Source organism: Vanellus vanellus (assembly GCF_965231255.1).
Source record: "Vanellus vanellus genome assembly, chromosome: 2".
In the NCBI taxonomy this organism is placed as follows: domain Eukaryota; kingdom Metazoa; phylum Chordata; class Aves; order Charadriiformes; family Charadriidae; genus Vanellus; species Vanellus vanellus.
This window is the reverse complement of record NC_138906.1, coordinates 8,270,494-8,284,358: the sequence shown is the minus strand read 5'-3', so window position 1 is coordinate 8,284,358 and position 13,865 is coordinate 8,270,494. Positions and strand designations below refer to the sequence as shown.

At 46.2% G+C, this 13,865-nt stretch overlaps 2 protein-coding genes across 3 annotated transcripts in view; one reads left to right on the top strand and one right to left on the bottom strand.

Moving 5' to 3' along the window:
• The window catches only part of KMT2C (lysine methyltransferase 2C), a 201,363-nt gene extending 195,170 nt beyond the window's left edge, over nucleotides 1–6,193 (top strand). The window contains exons 53-59 of the mRNA XM_082498871.1: nucleotides 616–752; nucleotides 920–1,062; nucleotides 1,326–1,494; nucleotides 2,397–2,513; nucleotides 3,141–3,214; nucleotides 3,629–3,737; nucleotides 3,998–6,193. Coding sequence (XP_082354997.1) covers nucleotides 616–752; nucleotides 920–1,062; nucleotides 1,326–1,494; nucleotides 2,397–2,513; nucleotides 3,141–3,214; nucleotides 3,629–3,737; nucleotides 3,998–4,090 — 842 coding nt within the window. The 3' untranslated portion in view covers nucleotides 4,091–6,193. The remainder of the gene's footprint in view (nucleotides 1–615; nucleotides 753–919; nucleotides 1,063–1,325; nucleotides 1,495–2,396; nucleotides 2,514–3,140; nucleotides 3,215–3,628; nucleotides 3,738–3,997) is intronic.
• Nucleotides 6,194–9,642: 3,449 nt separating this feature from the next.
• GALNT11 (polypeptide N-acetylgalactosaminyltransferase 11) overlaps nucleotides 9,643–13,865 on the bottom strand; it is a 55,095-nt gene continuing 50,872 nt past the window's right edge. For both annotated transcript variants that reach the window (XM_082479429.1, XM_082479428.1), the window contains 2 exons: nucleotides 12,134–12,271; nucleotides 9,643–10,428 (listed from right to left, as the gene is read on the bottom strand). In XM_082479429.1, coding sequence (XP_082335555.1) covers nucleotides 10,297–10,428; nucleotides 12,134–12,271 — 270 coding nt within the window. In that variant the 3' untranslated portion in view covers nucleotides 9,643–10,296. The remainder of the gene's footprint in view (nucleotides 10,429–12,133; nucleotides 12,272–13,865) is intronic.

Below are 13,865 nucleotides of genomic sequence, written 5' to 3'. Positions count from 1 at the left end.
CTGAAGTTAGTAAGCAATAACAAGAGAGTGGAGTTGACCACGCTGTTCCCAGGGCAGGTAACGTTGTCTCTGGCAGGGTGAAGAATACACGAGACCATAAACGTATGGGCAGGTCTTAGGAACATGGCACGGGAACGGGCACATGGCCGGCGGCGTTCTGGGTCGTAACCCCTCAGCCTCACTCTGCCCAGTCCAACCGCTGCCTGGAGGATTGGCCACCTACAACTACAATCAATCAATGGAAATAGAATATATAGTTTATTTTCAGAAACCTCTACTTTATGCGGGTTTTCTCAGCAGAATCTGTCTATATTGTTGTTGTCAGAGGACTGAAAGTTTCCGTGCTGCGAATACTAAACGCTTCATGCCCAAGAATCGAGGGCGCGGTAGAAATGTCGTGCGTGTTTGGGATTCGTTCAGGACAAAATAGCAACTCCAAATGATTCTCCGCTTCACTTTTTAAGCACTGGCCTGTTTGCGTGTGCAACCAAGGACAGAATGCTTTTTCAGTATTGGTTTCTGGTTCCTGATACCCTCAGGCATTCGTTGTAAAACCAGTGCAATAGACTTTTATTTTTTTTGATCACTGTAATTCTTTCCCGTATGGTTGTGTAGGTGTGTGGGATAAAATCTTGGAGCCCGTTGCTTCTGTTAGAAAAGAATCTGAAATGCTCCAGCTGTTTCCCGGCTATTTGAAGGGTGAAGACCTCTTTGGTTTGACAGTCTCTGCAGTGGCCAGGATTGCCGAATCGGTGAGTCTTCGCCATCCTGGATCTTGCTGGATCACCCCAAATTGTCGGGTATCTCATATACACATGAGAAGGGGAACAGGAAGCAGCGTGGAAAAGTAAATATTTTGTTACGCATGATTAACATATAATTACTTGGATTTTTTGTCTTTTTCTCTGTTTTATTGCAGCTGCCAGGGGTTGAGGCCTGCGAGAATTACACTTTCCGCTATGGCCGAAACCCCTTAATGGAACTCCCTCTTGCCATCAACCCCACGGGCTGTGCCCGTGCCGAGCCTAAAATGAGTACCCATGTCAAGAGGTTTGTGTTAAGGTATTTTGTTTTAATTTCACATAGTACAGCCCAGGGTTTATAGGCTGCTTAGGGTTATTTGTGCTTTCGTCTGCTGCTTACAAACCCTGTCGTCTTTGGCTGTGTATGTGCATGCCCCGAGCAAAGGAATTGCTTTGTGTCTATGCTAGCTGGCTTTAAGTGTCTGTACGTCTCAGAGGATTTTTATTGGGTTTTGTGGCTGTTTTCGGAGAAATCTTCAGTTTTTCTTGTATTCTCTCCTGTTATATGCCCAATTCCCACAGGCCTCACACCTTGAATAGCACCAGCACATCGAAGTCATTTCAGAGCACAGTTACGGGAGAACTGAACGCGCCTTACAGTAAGCAGTTCGTCCATTCCAAGTCCTCTCAGTACCGCAAAATGAAAACCGAATGGAAGTCCAACGTGTATCTAGCTCGCTCTCGTATTCAGGTCAGTTCTCATTTTAGGAAATCTATATTTTTAAAAATTACTTACACTTTTATTTATATATATTTTTATAAATATTATATTTTTCTATAAATTTAATATTTTTATATATTTTACCTGGAAAAAAATATATTGAAAAATTGAAACTAAAGCTATTGCAAAATTCCTTCAAGTCTCATCCTAAAATTGGCCATTTTTACGTGGCAAATCACTTCCACGGATTTATCTTAAGTAAGATTTCTTTCTAATTATTGTAAATATCTTAAAAAATCGTTTGTTACAGTCATCTTGGATAAAGGTTTCTTTCAGGTTTGGCGGGGGGTTAGCATATTTCTCAAAAACTTAGTAAAACTTCATAAAAATACAGATATACAGTGGAAGTATGATGTGCTCAGACCAAGCCGAATAAAGCGGTTTGGGACCAAGCGTGGAGAGTTCAGTACTTGTTTGCCTTCATCATAAGAAGAAATTTGTTGCTCTACGTAATTCTGTTGGTGGTTTGCTCCCCGGACTGTGTTGCAGAAGCTTTGTAATGAATCTCGCTGTGCGTGAACGCAGTTGTTATTTATTTTAGGTTGGACTGAACTGTGCTGCTCCGTTCTAGTTTCTCCGTTCCAGTAAGGCTCGTTTTGTTCTTCAGTGAATTTATACTCTTTACCCAGTCGGGTGTCAGAGCTGTCAGAGCAGCTTTCCCACCAGACAGAAGCCAAGTAGGTTTTCTTGCATCTCAAAAACTGAATGTCAGGGGCTGGATGCTGCATCTGGGCTGGTACATCAGTGGCTCCGTTCTGTCCACGTAGTTCCCTTTTTTTCACATGTTTTTCTGCAGGAACAGTTTGGGGGCACGGTGAGGAATGCAGTGTAAATTCATTACCAAATACTAAATCGCAACATATTTTTTGCAGGGTCTGGGCTTATATGCTGCTAGAGACATTGAAAAGCACACTATGGTCATTGAATATATCGGAACTATTATCCGGAATGAGGTAGCAAACAGGAAAGAGAAGCTTTATGAATCTCAGGTACGGGTGGTGTTTGTTGACTCTTTCTTTCTCCCTTCAAACATTCATACAACAAAACAAATGCTGTTCTCCTATTTGGTGAATTCACCCCCCCCCCCGATTTCTGTTTTCTGCTGTGCTATAAATGCAATAGGCTAAAAATATAACCAGAGGTGTCTACAGTGTTTCTTTTCACAGGATCAGAGTATTTAAATGTTTAATAAATCTCCCAGCTCCCTGCCAGGCAGGTGACACACGTCCTCTGTCCCGGAGGACAAAGAGAGCTCTGACAGAGATGTCAAGACCTCAATTTTTAATGAGAAGTTCTTCAAATTTAAAACAACTTCCTTTGTGTAACTCAGCGCTATTGTAACCGTTAGCAGGTGTTTGTGAAACACGGCAGGGGCCCAGGGGAGAAGCCCTACAGAAATATTAATTTGCCCAGATCTGGGTTTCTACCCCGTCCATTCCCCCACAAACCAGGGAGGGTCGGGGCAGCGTGACTCACGCTTCCACCCGGGGCCAGGGGGCAGAGTCTGGTGCTGGCCGCAGGAGGACATTCAGTGGTGGCCCACGCTGCTGCTGCGTTTTAATCGTTGACAGTTACGTGAAATCTACAAGAGTCTCTTTTCCAATTCTGTTTTTCAGAATCGCGGTGTGTACATGTTCCGCATTGACAATGACCACGTCATCGATGCCACGCTGACGGGAGGCCCTGCGAGGTGGGTGGCTCTGCAGAGATCTCTGATGTCCTTCTGGGGCCTCAGCCCCATCCCTGCCCAGGGCTGTGTGTCAGGGACACAAGTTTGTGGCTTTCTCAATGGTTTTTATTCTCCGAGCTGGTACATTCAGTCATTGGACTATTCCGCTGAAATAATGTCTTCTTTTTCATTAGCTTTGCTCATCTTTGATTATGTTTCGTGGCAGCTATGAAGAAAGAATAGAAATTTTTTTTAACGTTTGATTCTTTTTTTTTTGACATTTTCTAGGTAAAGAAACAAGTACAAAGTAATGTAATTATATCTGGAAAGTCAGTGCACCCCTGAAGCTGAGGTCATTCCAAGGTTTGGTTTAGATTTGCCTCAAGGGATGCATTTCCTTAAAAGGTTACCTTGTTCAAACTCTTGTTTTCGTAGGTACATCAACCATTCGTGCGCACCGAACTGCGTGGCTGAGGTGGTGACTTTCGAGAGAGGACACAAAATTATCATTAGCTCCAGCAGGAGAATCCAGAAGGGGGAGGAGGTATGGCGCTCTCGTTGGGCTTTACTTCCCTCTTGCTGCTCACATTCATTTCTAGATCCTTCCATGATTCCGGCGGTCAGGAGCACACCTTGTTTGTGCTGGGGTGGGGGAGAGCGGCCTTTCCCTTCCCCTCTTCCCTTCCAAACCCACGCTGTCCCCACCAGGGCAGCCTCCGGCGTGTTTTGCTGTTTAAGCTGCAAGTACGAGCCGTGGCAAACCCTGTTGTTCCATCACCATTCTCCCGCCTCTTCTTCTTCCAGCTGTGCTATGACTACAAGTTTGATTTTGAAGATGACCAGCACAAGATTCCATGTCACTGTGGAGCTGTAAACTGCCGAAAGTGGATGAACTAGAATGCATTCCTTGCTGTCTTTGAGGGTTGCTTGTCCCTAGAAAGAAGTGATTCACATTTTGATTTTGTCGATGGAAAATTGTTGCCTTTTTGAAGGGGAGAAAAAAAAAAATCACTTCTGGAAGTACAGATTTCTACTCAAGTATTTCAAAGGAAAAAAAAAAAAAAAAGAACACAAACGGAAAAAATCCGACACCCAAACAAGCACCAGAAGCAAGCCGGCAAAATCCGATGCGAACTTTCCAGACACATGGAGGTTAAACTGAATTAACAGAATGGTCCAGCACTTTTGTTTTTGAGCTCACTAAGGAGAAACTGTGTAACTTGGGCAAAGAACCGATGGCCGACCTGCGGGCGTGCAGGTGGGCATCTATGAATGTAAGACTGAAATCACCAGCGAAAGGGAGAAGTCCAAAGTGCTGGCCACAGCCTTATTTGATAAAGGGGCAGGCCCTCTAATTAAAGAAAAATTTTAAATAAAAGTAGACACCACTGAACAAGGAATGTACTGAAACGACTTCCTTAGGGATAGAGCTAAGGGAAAAAATAACTTGCACTAAAATACATTTAAATACTTGATTCCATGAGTCAGTTTATTGTAGTTTTTGATTTCTGTAAAATAAGAGAACCTTTCTGTATTTATTATTGAATAAGTGAATGAAGCTATTTTTAAAAAGAAAGTTAGAAGAAAGCCAAGCTGCTGCTGTTACCTGCAGAACTAACAAACTCTGTTACTTTGTACAAAAGTGTAAATATTTTGAGAAAAGAAAATACAGTATAAAAATAGTTATTGACCAAATGCTACCAGACTCTGCAGCAGTTCGGGTGCTTATTATAAAACGTCAATAGGGATGTTACAATATGAGCTCATGTATTAACAGACACGTGGCTACAATTACGGAATAACCAAAATCTCAGTTTAAAGAGAGCGGGGTTTTTTATGTTTCAAGCAGTCTCAACTGTGGTCTTACGAGAATTTTTTTAAGCAAACCTTAAGCCTGGTAAGGGCGTGTATATTACAACTCTGACTTTTGTAGATGTTTGGGTAATTTAGATTAATTTTATTTGTATTATATTGTTGCATCCCTATTTCTTAAGTCAGGTTTTTTGTGCTTACAATTTGTGATAACTGTGAATAACTGCTAAAACCACCCAAAATAGAGGCTGGACATCGTTTTTTCTTCAGCAAAAGTAGTCGAGATTAGGTGAGCGTTCGGCCGGCATTAAACCATGTAAACAGCATAGAATCATGTAGTGGGAGCTTAAGTCTGGTATGATATGCTATGCTACGCTGCGCTATGATACGGTATGGTATGGTATGGTATGGTATGCTACGGTATGGTATGGTATGGTATGGTATGGTATGGTATGGTATGGTATGGTATGGTATGGTATGGTATGGTATGGTATGGTATGGTATGGTATGGTATGGTATGGTATGGTATGATGATAGCCTTCGTAAAAGGAAAACACGGAAAAAAAAATTAGATGTAATGTGCTTGCAGCTGCAGGACTCTGGCAATAGGGGTTTGGAAAATGTAATTTAAAGATGTGTTTGTATGGATTGTTTTTTGTTTACATTTCTTTAAAAAAAAATAAAACACTGTTTTGTGTTTGCTTGTAGAAATTTAATCAGCATTTTGAACCAGGTTAGCTTTTTATTTTGTACTTAAAATTCTGGTACTGACACTTCACAGGCTAAATATAAAAAAAAAATGAAGTTTTTTTTGTGTGCACAATTAAAGTGGACTGTAAACTGTTGGTATATTCAGTAATACAGTTCTGAACTTGTAATGTATATGGCATGATGTATTTTTATCTTACAGAATAAATCAATTGTATATATTTTTCTCTTGATAAATAGCTGTATGAAATTGTTTCTTGAATATTTTTCTTCTCTTGTACAATATTCCAACATCCTACCAGTATTTGTCCTACAGTTTTTCTGTTCTGTATAATAGTATCTAATGTTGGCAAAAAAAAAAGAAAAACACCACAAAAAAAAGAATTTTTTGAAGTATACAGAGTGTTATGGGTTTTGGAATTTGTGGAAACAGATTTAGAAGATCAGCATTTACAAATAAAAATATTTTACATCTATAAATTATATACTCCTGTTTTCATTTGGTGTCTGGTTTCTCGTTCTTTGAGGATCTCGGTGTCTGCTGCCATCAGCTATTCTCCAGCGCAACCCTGAATTTTACACGGTGGTGCCACGTCCTGAGCACCCGCCAAGATACCATTCCCCGCAACCAGGGCTTCCCCAGAAAACCCGCGAAAAAAAGAGGAACTACTCTCTTCTGCTTGTCCTGGTTTTGGCTGGGATGGAGCTAATTTTCTTCACAGTAGCTGGCAGAGTGCCAGGCTCTGGAGTTGTGACCAAAGCAGTGTTGACAACACGGGGATGGTTTTAGTGGTGCTTACACACAGTCGAGGCCTTTTCTGCTCCTCACACCACCCCGGGCTGGGGCGGACCAGGAGCTGGGAGGGGACACAGCCAGGACAGCTGTCCCCAGCTGACCAAGGGACATCCAACACCATATGATGTCACGCTCAGCATATAAAGCTGGGGAAGAAGAAGGAAAGGGGGGGGACGTTTGGAGTGATGGTGTTTGTCACTGTCACAGGCAATGGAGCCCTGCTTGCCCGGAGACAGCTGAACACCTGCTGGTGGGCAGCGGTGAATGAAGTCCTTGTTTTGCTTTGCTTGTATGCGGCTTTTGCTTTACTTACTAAACTCTCATCTCAACCCATGGGGTTTTTTTGCTTTCACCCCCTGCTCCTCTCCCCATCCCGCTGGGGAAAGGGCGAGCGAGGGGCTGGGTGGGGTCAACCCCTGACACTGCCTGACACCAGAGACCTATCGGGACCTCAGTGCTGGGTCAAGGCTAAAAAAGGGCTCCGAGATTTATTGCAGAGAAATGGGAACCAGCCAGGCCAAAGCGCTTGTTTGGTGTTCTTTATTTGTATCATGCACTTTGGCTGCTGGAAGCCGAGACCCCGTCTGCCAGGGCTGAGCACAGCCGGTGGGGGCAGTCAGGATGAGGTGTGGCGGATGGGGGTGAGCGCACAGCCCGGCTGTCGGCCACGGGGGCAGTGGCGGGGGGCAGCTGGGGCACGGCTGCGGCCGCTCACCAGTGCCCACCTCAGCCCTGGCACGGGTCAGCGCAGCTGTGGCAACCGCAGAAACACAAGAGAAACACGGCCCGAAGCAAAGCCAATCTCAGCATCTGGCCATCAGCCACAGTCATGACAAACTCCATGAGTCGTCAAGAAGGAAACCTTTGATACACAGACAACAATCAGTCCCAGGCACAGTTTCTTTATCAATAATAAATGTCTCGGTATGACAATGGCAAACAGAGTGCTGCGACAGCATCTAACTCTGCATAAGGCTTTTTCTTCTATGCTTCCTGGTCAGCCACATTCCCAAGGATCAGCTGTGAGGGGTCACTCAAATACGGGACTAAACTGCTGAATTTCCACCTGAGCACAGGCAGCCCATGCAGGGCTTAGCTGAGAGCCAGCGCTGCCCCAGGACTGGCTGCTCACAGACCAGACTAATAACCCTCGCTTGGTCAAATTTTGCGTGCGATGGCCTGGCTGTGCGGCTGCAGCACTGAACAGACACCGCCAAAATAAATCCTTCACTGCAGAAATGCTGGACACCGTCCAAAATGCCATCGCCTCTGCCTGTTCCTGGAAACTGGGACTGGTCCCCGAGGTCCTGGCAGCAGCTGGGCGTGTAGAGGAGGGCTCAGCCCACCCCCACAAATGCTGGCCGCAGCCGCCAGCCCAGGCACACAGCACTGCAAACCCAGCTAGTGCGAATTTAAAAAAAAAAAAAAAAAAGTGTATTATTTATATAATAAGGAGGTAGAATATTAGAATATTTATCTTCTTTATATCAAGGAACAATCCAGCTACAACTTTGTGGTCCATCAATTCTACATTCCTGTCAATTAGTGCACGCTTAAAGACCACATGTATTGAGCTGCTTTTGACAGCAGCCTCCAAATTGCCTCATCAGGAGCAAAAGGTCAAAAATTCTCTGTGGCCACAGCCTCAGACCATGAATAAATCACACTTCTGCTTCGCCTGTTCAAGGATTTGTTTGGGTTTTGATTTGTTGTTATTATTTTTTTTAAAAGACAACATAAAGGTCCCAGGAGGGGCAGAGCAAGGCTCGTGCCCAGCCAGCCCGAGAGCCAACGCCAGCCCGAGAGCCAACCCCGCCTGCAGGGTAGCCCGGCACCCGCAGGGAGCAGCTGCACCCGCACCCGCTGCTGCTTCACACTCGCTTGTGGGAGCAGTCAGGGTTAACCAGACAGCGTAAACGATGCTGCAGCCCATCCTTTCAGCCCCAACAAGGACTGGACACAACAGCCACCGCAGTGTCGCCCCGAGGAAGCAGGTACCCGTGCAAGGACAGGCAGCACAAACCCGCTCACAAGCTGTCGGCACACCGTGCCAGTGTGCTTTATGCCGTGAGCTGGCAAGCTGTGAGCCTGTCCCAGCCCCCGGGGCCGGGCAGCCCTACACCGCCTGCAACAGCCTTTTGGGAACTGATTTCCAGACTCCGGGTGCCCCGGCAAGGGCCCCTGGCCCAGTGAGGTGCCCAGCACAGACACACAGCTGCTGACGGGCGTGGGGGTTGTTTTTAGATTTTTGTTTTCTGGTAGGAAGGAACTTGGCTGGTGCCTAACTTAATTATTCCCATTGTAATGCTTTATCTGGACGAACTTCCACGTCAGCCTATTGTTGTGGTTTACAATCAAACCCTGCTTACCTGGTTCCTCCCTGCCTGTGACTCACTGCTTCCACGACTGCTGGACCAGGCACGAAGCTGCACAGCGACAAGGGACCGCTCTTACCTGCTCGTGTTCTTCCTCTTGCGCTTCTGCCCCCAGGGCGGCCGCCCTGGCAGACGGCTGAAGGACCAAATGCAACCTGTCACAAGCGAATCTCTCCTCTCTGCAGGAAGGCGTGGGTCTAGAATTATTCCAACATTATCATTTTTTGCCTCACGCCACCCCAAATGCCAATAACTGGATGCCGGAGTGTTCATGGAGTTGGAAAGTGTTTCCAACTGCCCAAGCGAGAGGGCAAGGCTGTCCCAGCGCCGCCGGCGTTTGAACTGCAGGCTTCCCGGGACACCAGGTCACTGCGGCGTGAGCAACAAGGCCAGCGTGGCTAAGAAAAAATACGCTGGGTAAGAACAGCTTTTTTCTTCTGCAGCAGCTTCCACACACTGAACAAGCAGCCAGGGCTGAGGCAGGAAGTCAAAGAAAGGTAAACAGCGAAATAAATGAACTTGGGAAGGGAAACAGAGAAGCAGAGAAGAAAAAAAAAAAACAACAAAGAAATTACGTGTCAAACCTTCCAAGGCGTGCGAGAGAGGGAACGAACCATCTGTCAAGGAAAGGGAGTGAAAACAAGGGAAGACCCAAATTGTGTGAACATTAGTTTGCCTCAGTCTCTTAGCCGGGGCTTTCTGGTCCAATAGCTACAAAGAGTAAGGCCATACAGATTAATAAAAAAATGATACTTTATTTTAAATGCAGCTACTGTCATGAGTCATCAAAATAGACTTTGTAATAGTTACTTTGTTTTAAATATGAGGTGACGAATGACAGGTAAGAATTTAAACTACATGAAATGTCCTAAAATTGTAAATTAAAAGAGCTAAATTTAAATATTACAAATGACAATTTTCAGAAGAAAAAAGGGAATATTTTCCAGAAAAAGTAAAATAATTTGGCCAATAAAACCATACTAAAAACGTAAATTAATGAGATACTGCACATGAAATACTTGAAGAGGACTCCTTTCTGCCATCGTCATTTAAAAGATTCACAAAGCTAAAATCTCACAATTTAAATTACATTGCTCTAATAATTTCTCTTACTTAAAAACAGTTCGATAATCCAGGATAATCCAAGGAACCGCCGATAAATTGCACTTCTACCTGTTGTTCTGCAGTTGTGCTGCTGCTGTTACTGCTGCACGTGACCAGGGACGAGTGACCCCCTGGACCTTCTCACGCACACGGCTCTTTGTAGCAGAGGATTTCTAAAGGGTCCTTGCAATGGTTGGGCCGGGTGAGCAGCTAAGGGCTCCTCACAAAGCCCTCCAGAATGACTTAAAATCATGGCTGAAAGGGAATCAGGTCTTGGCTTAACGCTTCTCAGCCGCATCCGCGCTGTCTCAGCTCTCGAAATGCCACTGCTGAGGAAGGGACCCATCACAGATGGCCATGGTCACGTACCCTTTGTGGCTAAGTGGATCTACCACCTTCATGCACTGCCCCACGGAGACCTGGTAGAGACGGTTGTTTTTCTAGAGGAGAAAGACAGATGGAATTTATTTATTAAAAATTCTGTTCTGCTCCAGTGTCAAACTGATGCTTAAGGGGAGGGGATGATCCTTCCTGACAGATGAGCCTTTCAGCAGCCTCCATACCCACAGCAGCAGCACTTAAAAGCCAGAGCACAGCACATCCCATAACCACGTTCAGGCCTTGAAATAAAGGCTCTCACGCTTTTCAGGGACCCCGTTCTTACTTTCTTTATACTACAGTCTCTTAATGAGGTGGAGAGATGAGCAAGACCGTTCCCCAGCCCTCAGCAAAGAGGGAGCCCACAAGGCTACAGCGCAGCCCAGCCAGGTCCCTGCTCGGCACCCAGCCAAGCCTGAGGAACGCTGCTGCCCTCAGCACCCACACGCTGGGGAGCTGCCACACAGGGTGACAGGCAACTGTCACGGCGGGTACCAACAACCAGGGCAAGGCCAGACCCTACTCAAGTGTGAGAAGGCAACAGATCCTTCTCCTCATTTTCCCCCAGAGGACCCTGTCATCTCCCCCCACTAACAGCCCGTTGCAGCTGCTTTTGGCACTTTGGGGGCCCCTTTTCTGTCTGGGAAAGGCGCTGCACCACCCCAGCAGCTCCCATGGGCAGTCACCTCCCGCTCTCCTGCATAGAGGGAGCAGATACGTGAGAACAGCCACACCGGGCTCTGTGTCACTGCTTGTGGCCATAAGCAGGTGTCCAGTGAAGCAGGAGAACATGGCAAGCATACACAATGCTCCTCCAGAACACCCCACCCCTGGTCCTGCACTGTAACCAGCAGCACACAGTGGCCTTTTTCCCTACCACTGAGTCACACGCCTAATGTATTTCTCCTCCCTCTCACAATCTTCACTTCTCTAATCTAAAGAGTCCCAGGCTGCTCACATATTCCTCATGTGAAAAGTGTCCCACACCTTCAATTTGCCCTGCCACCCATCTCTGAACCTCTTCCAGTCCTAATTTAGCCTTTCTGAAAGGAGGTGACCAGCACGTGCAGTACAGGCAAACTACAAACTACTGTCCTGAAGCACAACGGGCAGTCCTGGCAGTGCCCGCCGCTTTGTTCAGTGATGTTTGTGCTACAGACTCACTGCTACGCCAAGGGAATGTGAGGGGGCAGCCTCTGAGTTAACACCTGAGAGCCAAATTTCATGTGTATGCAGCACTGGCTCAGTTTTGTGAAATCAGCCACTCCAGACTCTGAGCAATTAAACTAACATGATGCAATTATAGACAGAAGCAACTACAAAAAATCTCCTCTGTCAGTGCTTGGCTCTCCCCTGTGCATCTTCAAGCACTGCCAGTCCTGCAAACACAACAAAGAGCTGTGAGGTGGATTTTGTTCTCTCTGGCACATCCCTGTGAGCTACAAGTGCTACGGGTGGCTGTGACAAGCAAACAGAAGGCTAAATAAAAAAAGGGCTATGCAAACCTTCCTGTGCTGCAAAGAAAAGGGCCTCCACATCCCAGATCTCAGCAAAAGTCTTATTCAGGATGAAATGTAGCCATCAAAACCCGTGGTCACTTTTGTACGGGCTGCCTGGACCTAGACTGGGCTTACTGCAGTACAACTGACTTGGTACGTCTGAGGTTTGGTCATCATCAAACTCAACCCTGATGTTCTGTTAGTGCTATTGTCACTTACTGAGACATTAATTACAAGCAGCGTACTATATGCCAGCTACTCCACTTACCCCAAACGTCCACTGCTGTGAGCCGCCAGACCCATGGCATTTCATGAGACGAGGTGGATCAGATGAGCGAGTTTCCGAAACATCCAAGCAAAGCAGATTATTTAAAATCAGCTCATGATCTTCATTGTAAATCCAGACCTGAAAGAGAAGATAAAAGACGCTTATCCCAGTGTTTCAGGACAGGTGCTTTGCATTTTTTGTTCAGCTACAGAGGAGTTGCTTTAGCGTCTAGATATCAAAGATGCACCTTGCAACGCCCACTGCCTCTTTGCTGCCTTTTTTCCAGCAACTGAAACACAGCTGCAGTGCTCTGTTGTCTTCCCAACATCACACAGCTTTACCCCACGCAGAGGCACTGAAAGGACTGCTTGTGATTCTGCCCTATAACTAGTGTTTCTAAAATTAAGCAGCCCCGATATGTTCCTCCTGCCCAAGCAGCTAGACAAGGTAACATGACAGTCAAGAGGTGGATCTCCGAGCAGGTGACCAGGCACTCTCTGAGCCAAGTCATTAAGCCAGGCAGTAAATCTCCTTATCCCAAAATGATCAGTTAATCATGAAAGAGGCGCTGGTGGATTGCCTCAGCTCCATGCAGGGAGCCAGCATGTGGGCCACTGGGTGATAGCAGGTGGCCCAAGAGCTGCGGGGAAGTAGCTTGGCAGGCATGCAAGGCCAAAAGGTATCTCCAATCTTCTTTGAAACTACTGCATTTGGCCATAAACACATATGCATTTATTTAACATTGTGCTCTGGGCTCAGCTTGTAGCTGCTAAATGACGAGAAACTAAAATCAGCTGTGTGAATTCTGGTGCCAGGTAGCATACACTGGTCCCAAGGTCCTACTCCTAGCAGCTGGCAGCCTGGTGCTCAGAGATCTTCACTCAAGTAGATGATCACCAGCATTCAGGTGCTATCAAAACTTTCCATACTGCTCTCCAGGGAGTGAGAAAAATTGCTGCTTTACCATTCCCCTGCTGAAACTACATGCTCCGTAACTGCTTTTGCTAGCTGTGCCGTGCTTGGAGGGACAGCAGCCCTCCCACATCACACCCACTTTGTTTTAGCTAAACCAACATGAAAATGTGTTGATCTGGACCTCAAGAACCTACACGATATCCTAGCAGTTCACACGGTGGTGAGAACTGAATTCAGCCCCTCTGGGGCCCACCTGTACACAGCAAGATTGCATTGGTTCACATTTGCAGCTTCAACCGCATTTAGGTTCCTGAATTTACAGGACATTAGAGGAGTTTCTCTGTGATCACACTGAAAACCTTTGTCACCTCTAACAGGAACCAAGGACACACTCAAGCTGTCAGTTTGTCCCCTCCTACTTGATACTTTAGCAGAAGGAGGTATTTTTATTGTTGCCATAAAAAAAGTGCCAGGCACCTTCAGGTGCTGCAGTTCATGCCCGTACCCTGCTGGCTCTCACTGGGCTGCCTACGCCTTGCTTTGGAACAAGGCAGGTCTGGCACAGCTGAGGGTTCAGGGAAGCTAGACCATCAGCCTGGTCGAACTGCAGGAGCCGATGGTCCTCCCTCTCTCCTTCAGGCCTGCAAAGCCCTGGACCAAGATCAGTTAGGTGGAGGACCAACAGGAGACTGATCCCTATGCCAGAAAGCAAAGAAATGAAGGAACTGCGGTGTGTGCAACTCAAAACATCCTGGGTTACACAGGGGTAGGGAAAAGGAGAAGAAAACATATGAAAACTGTAATTTTGCAATGCAGG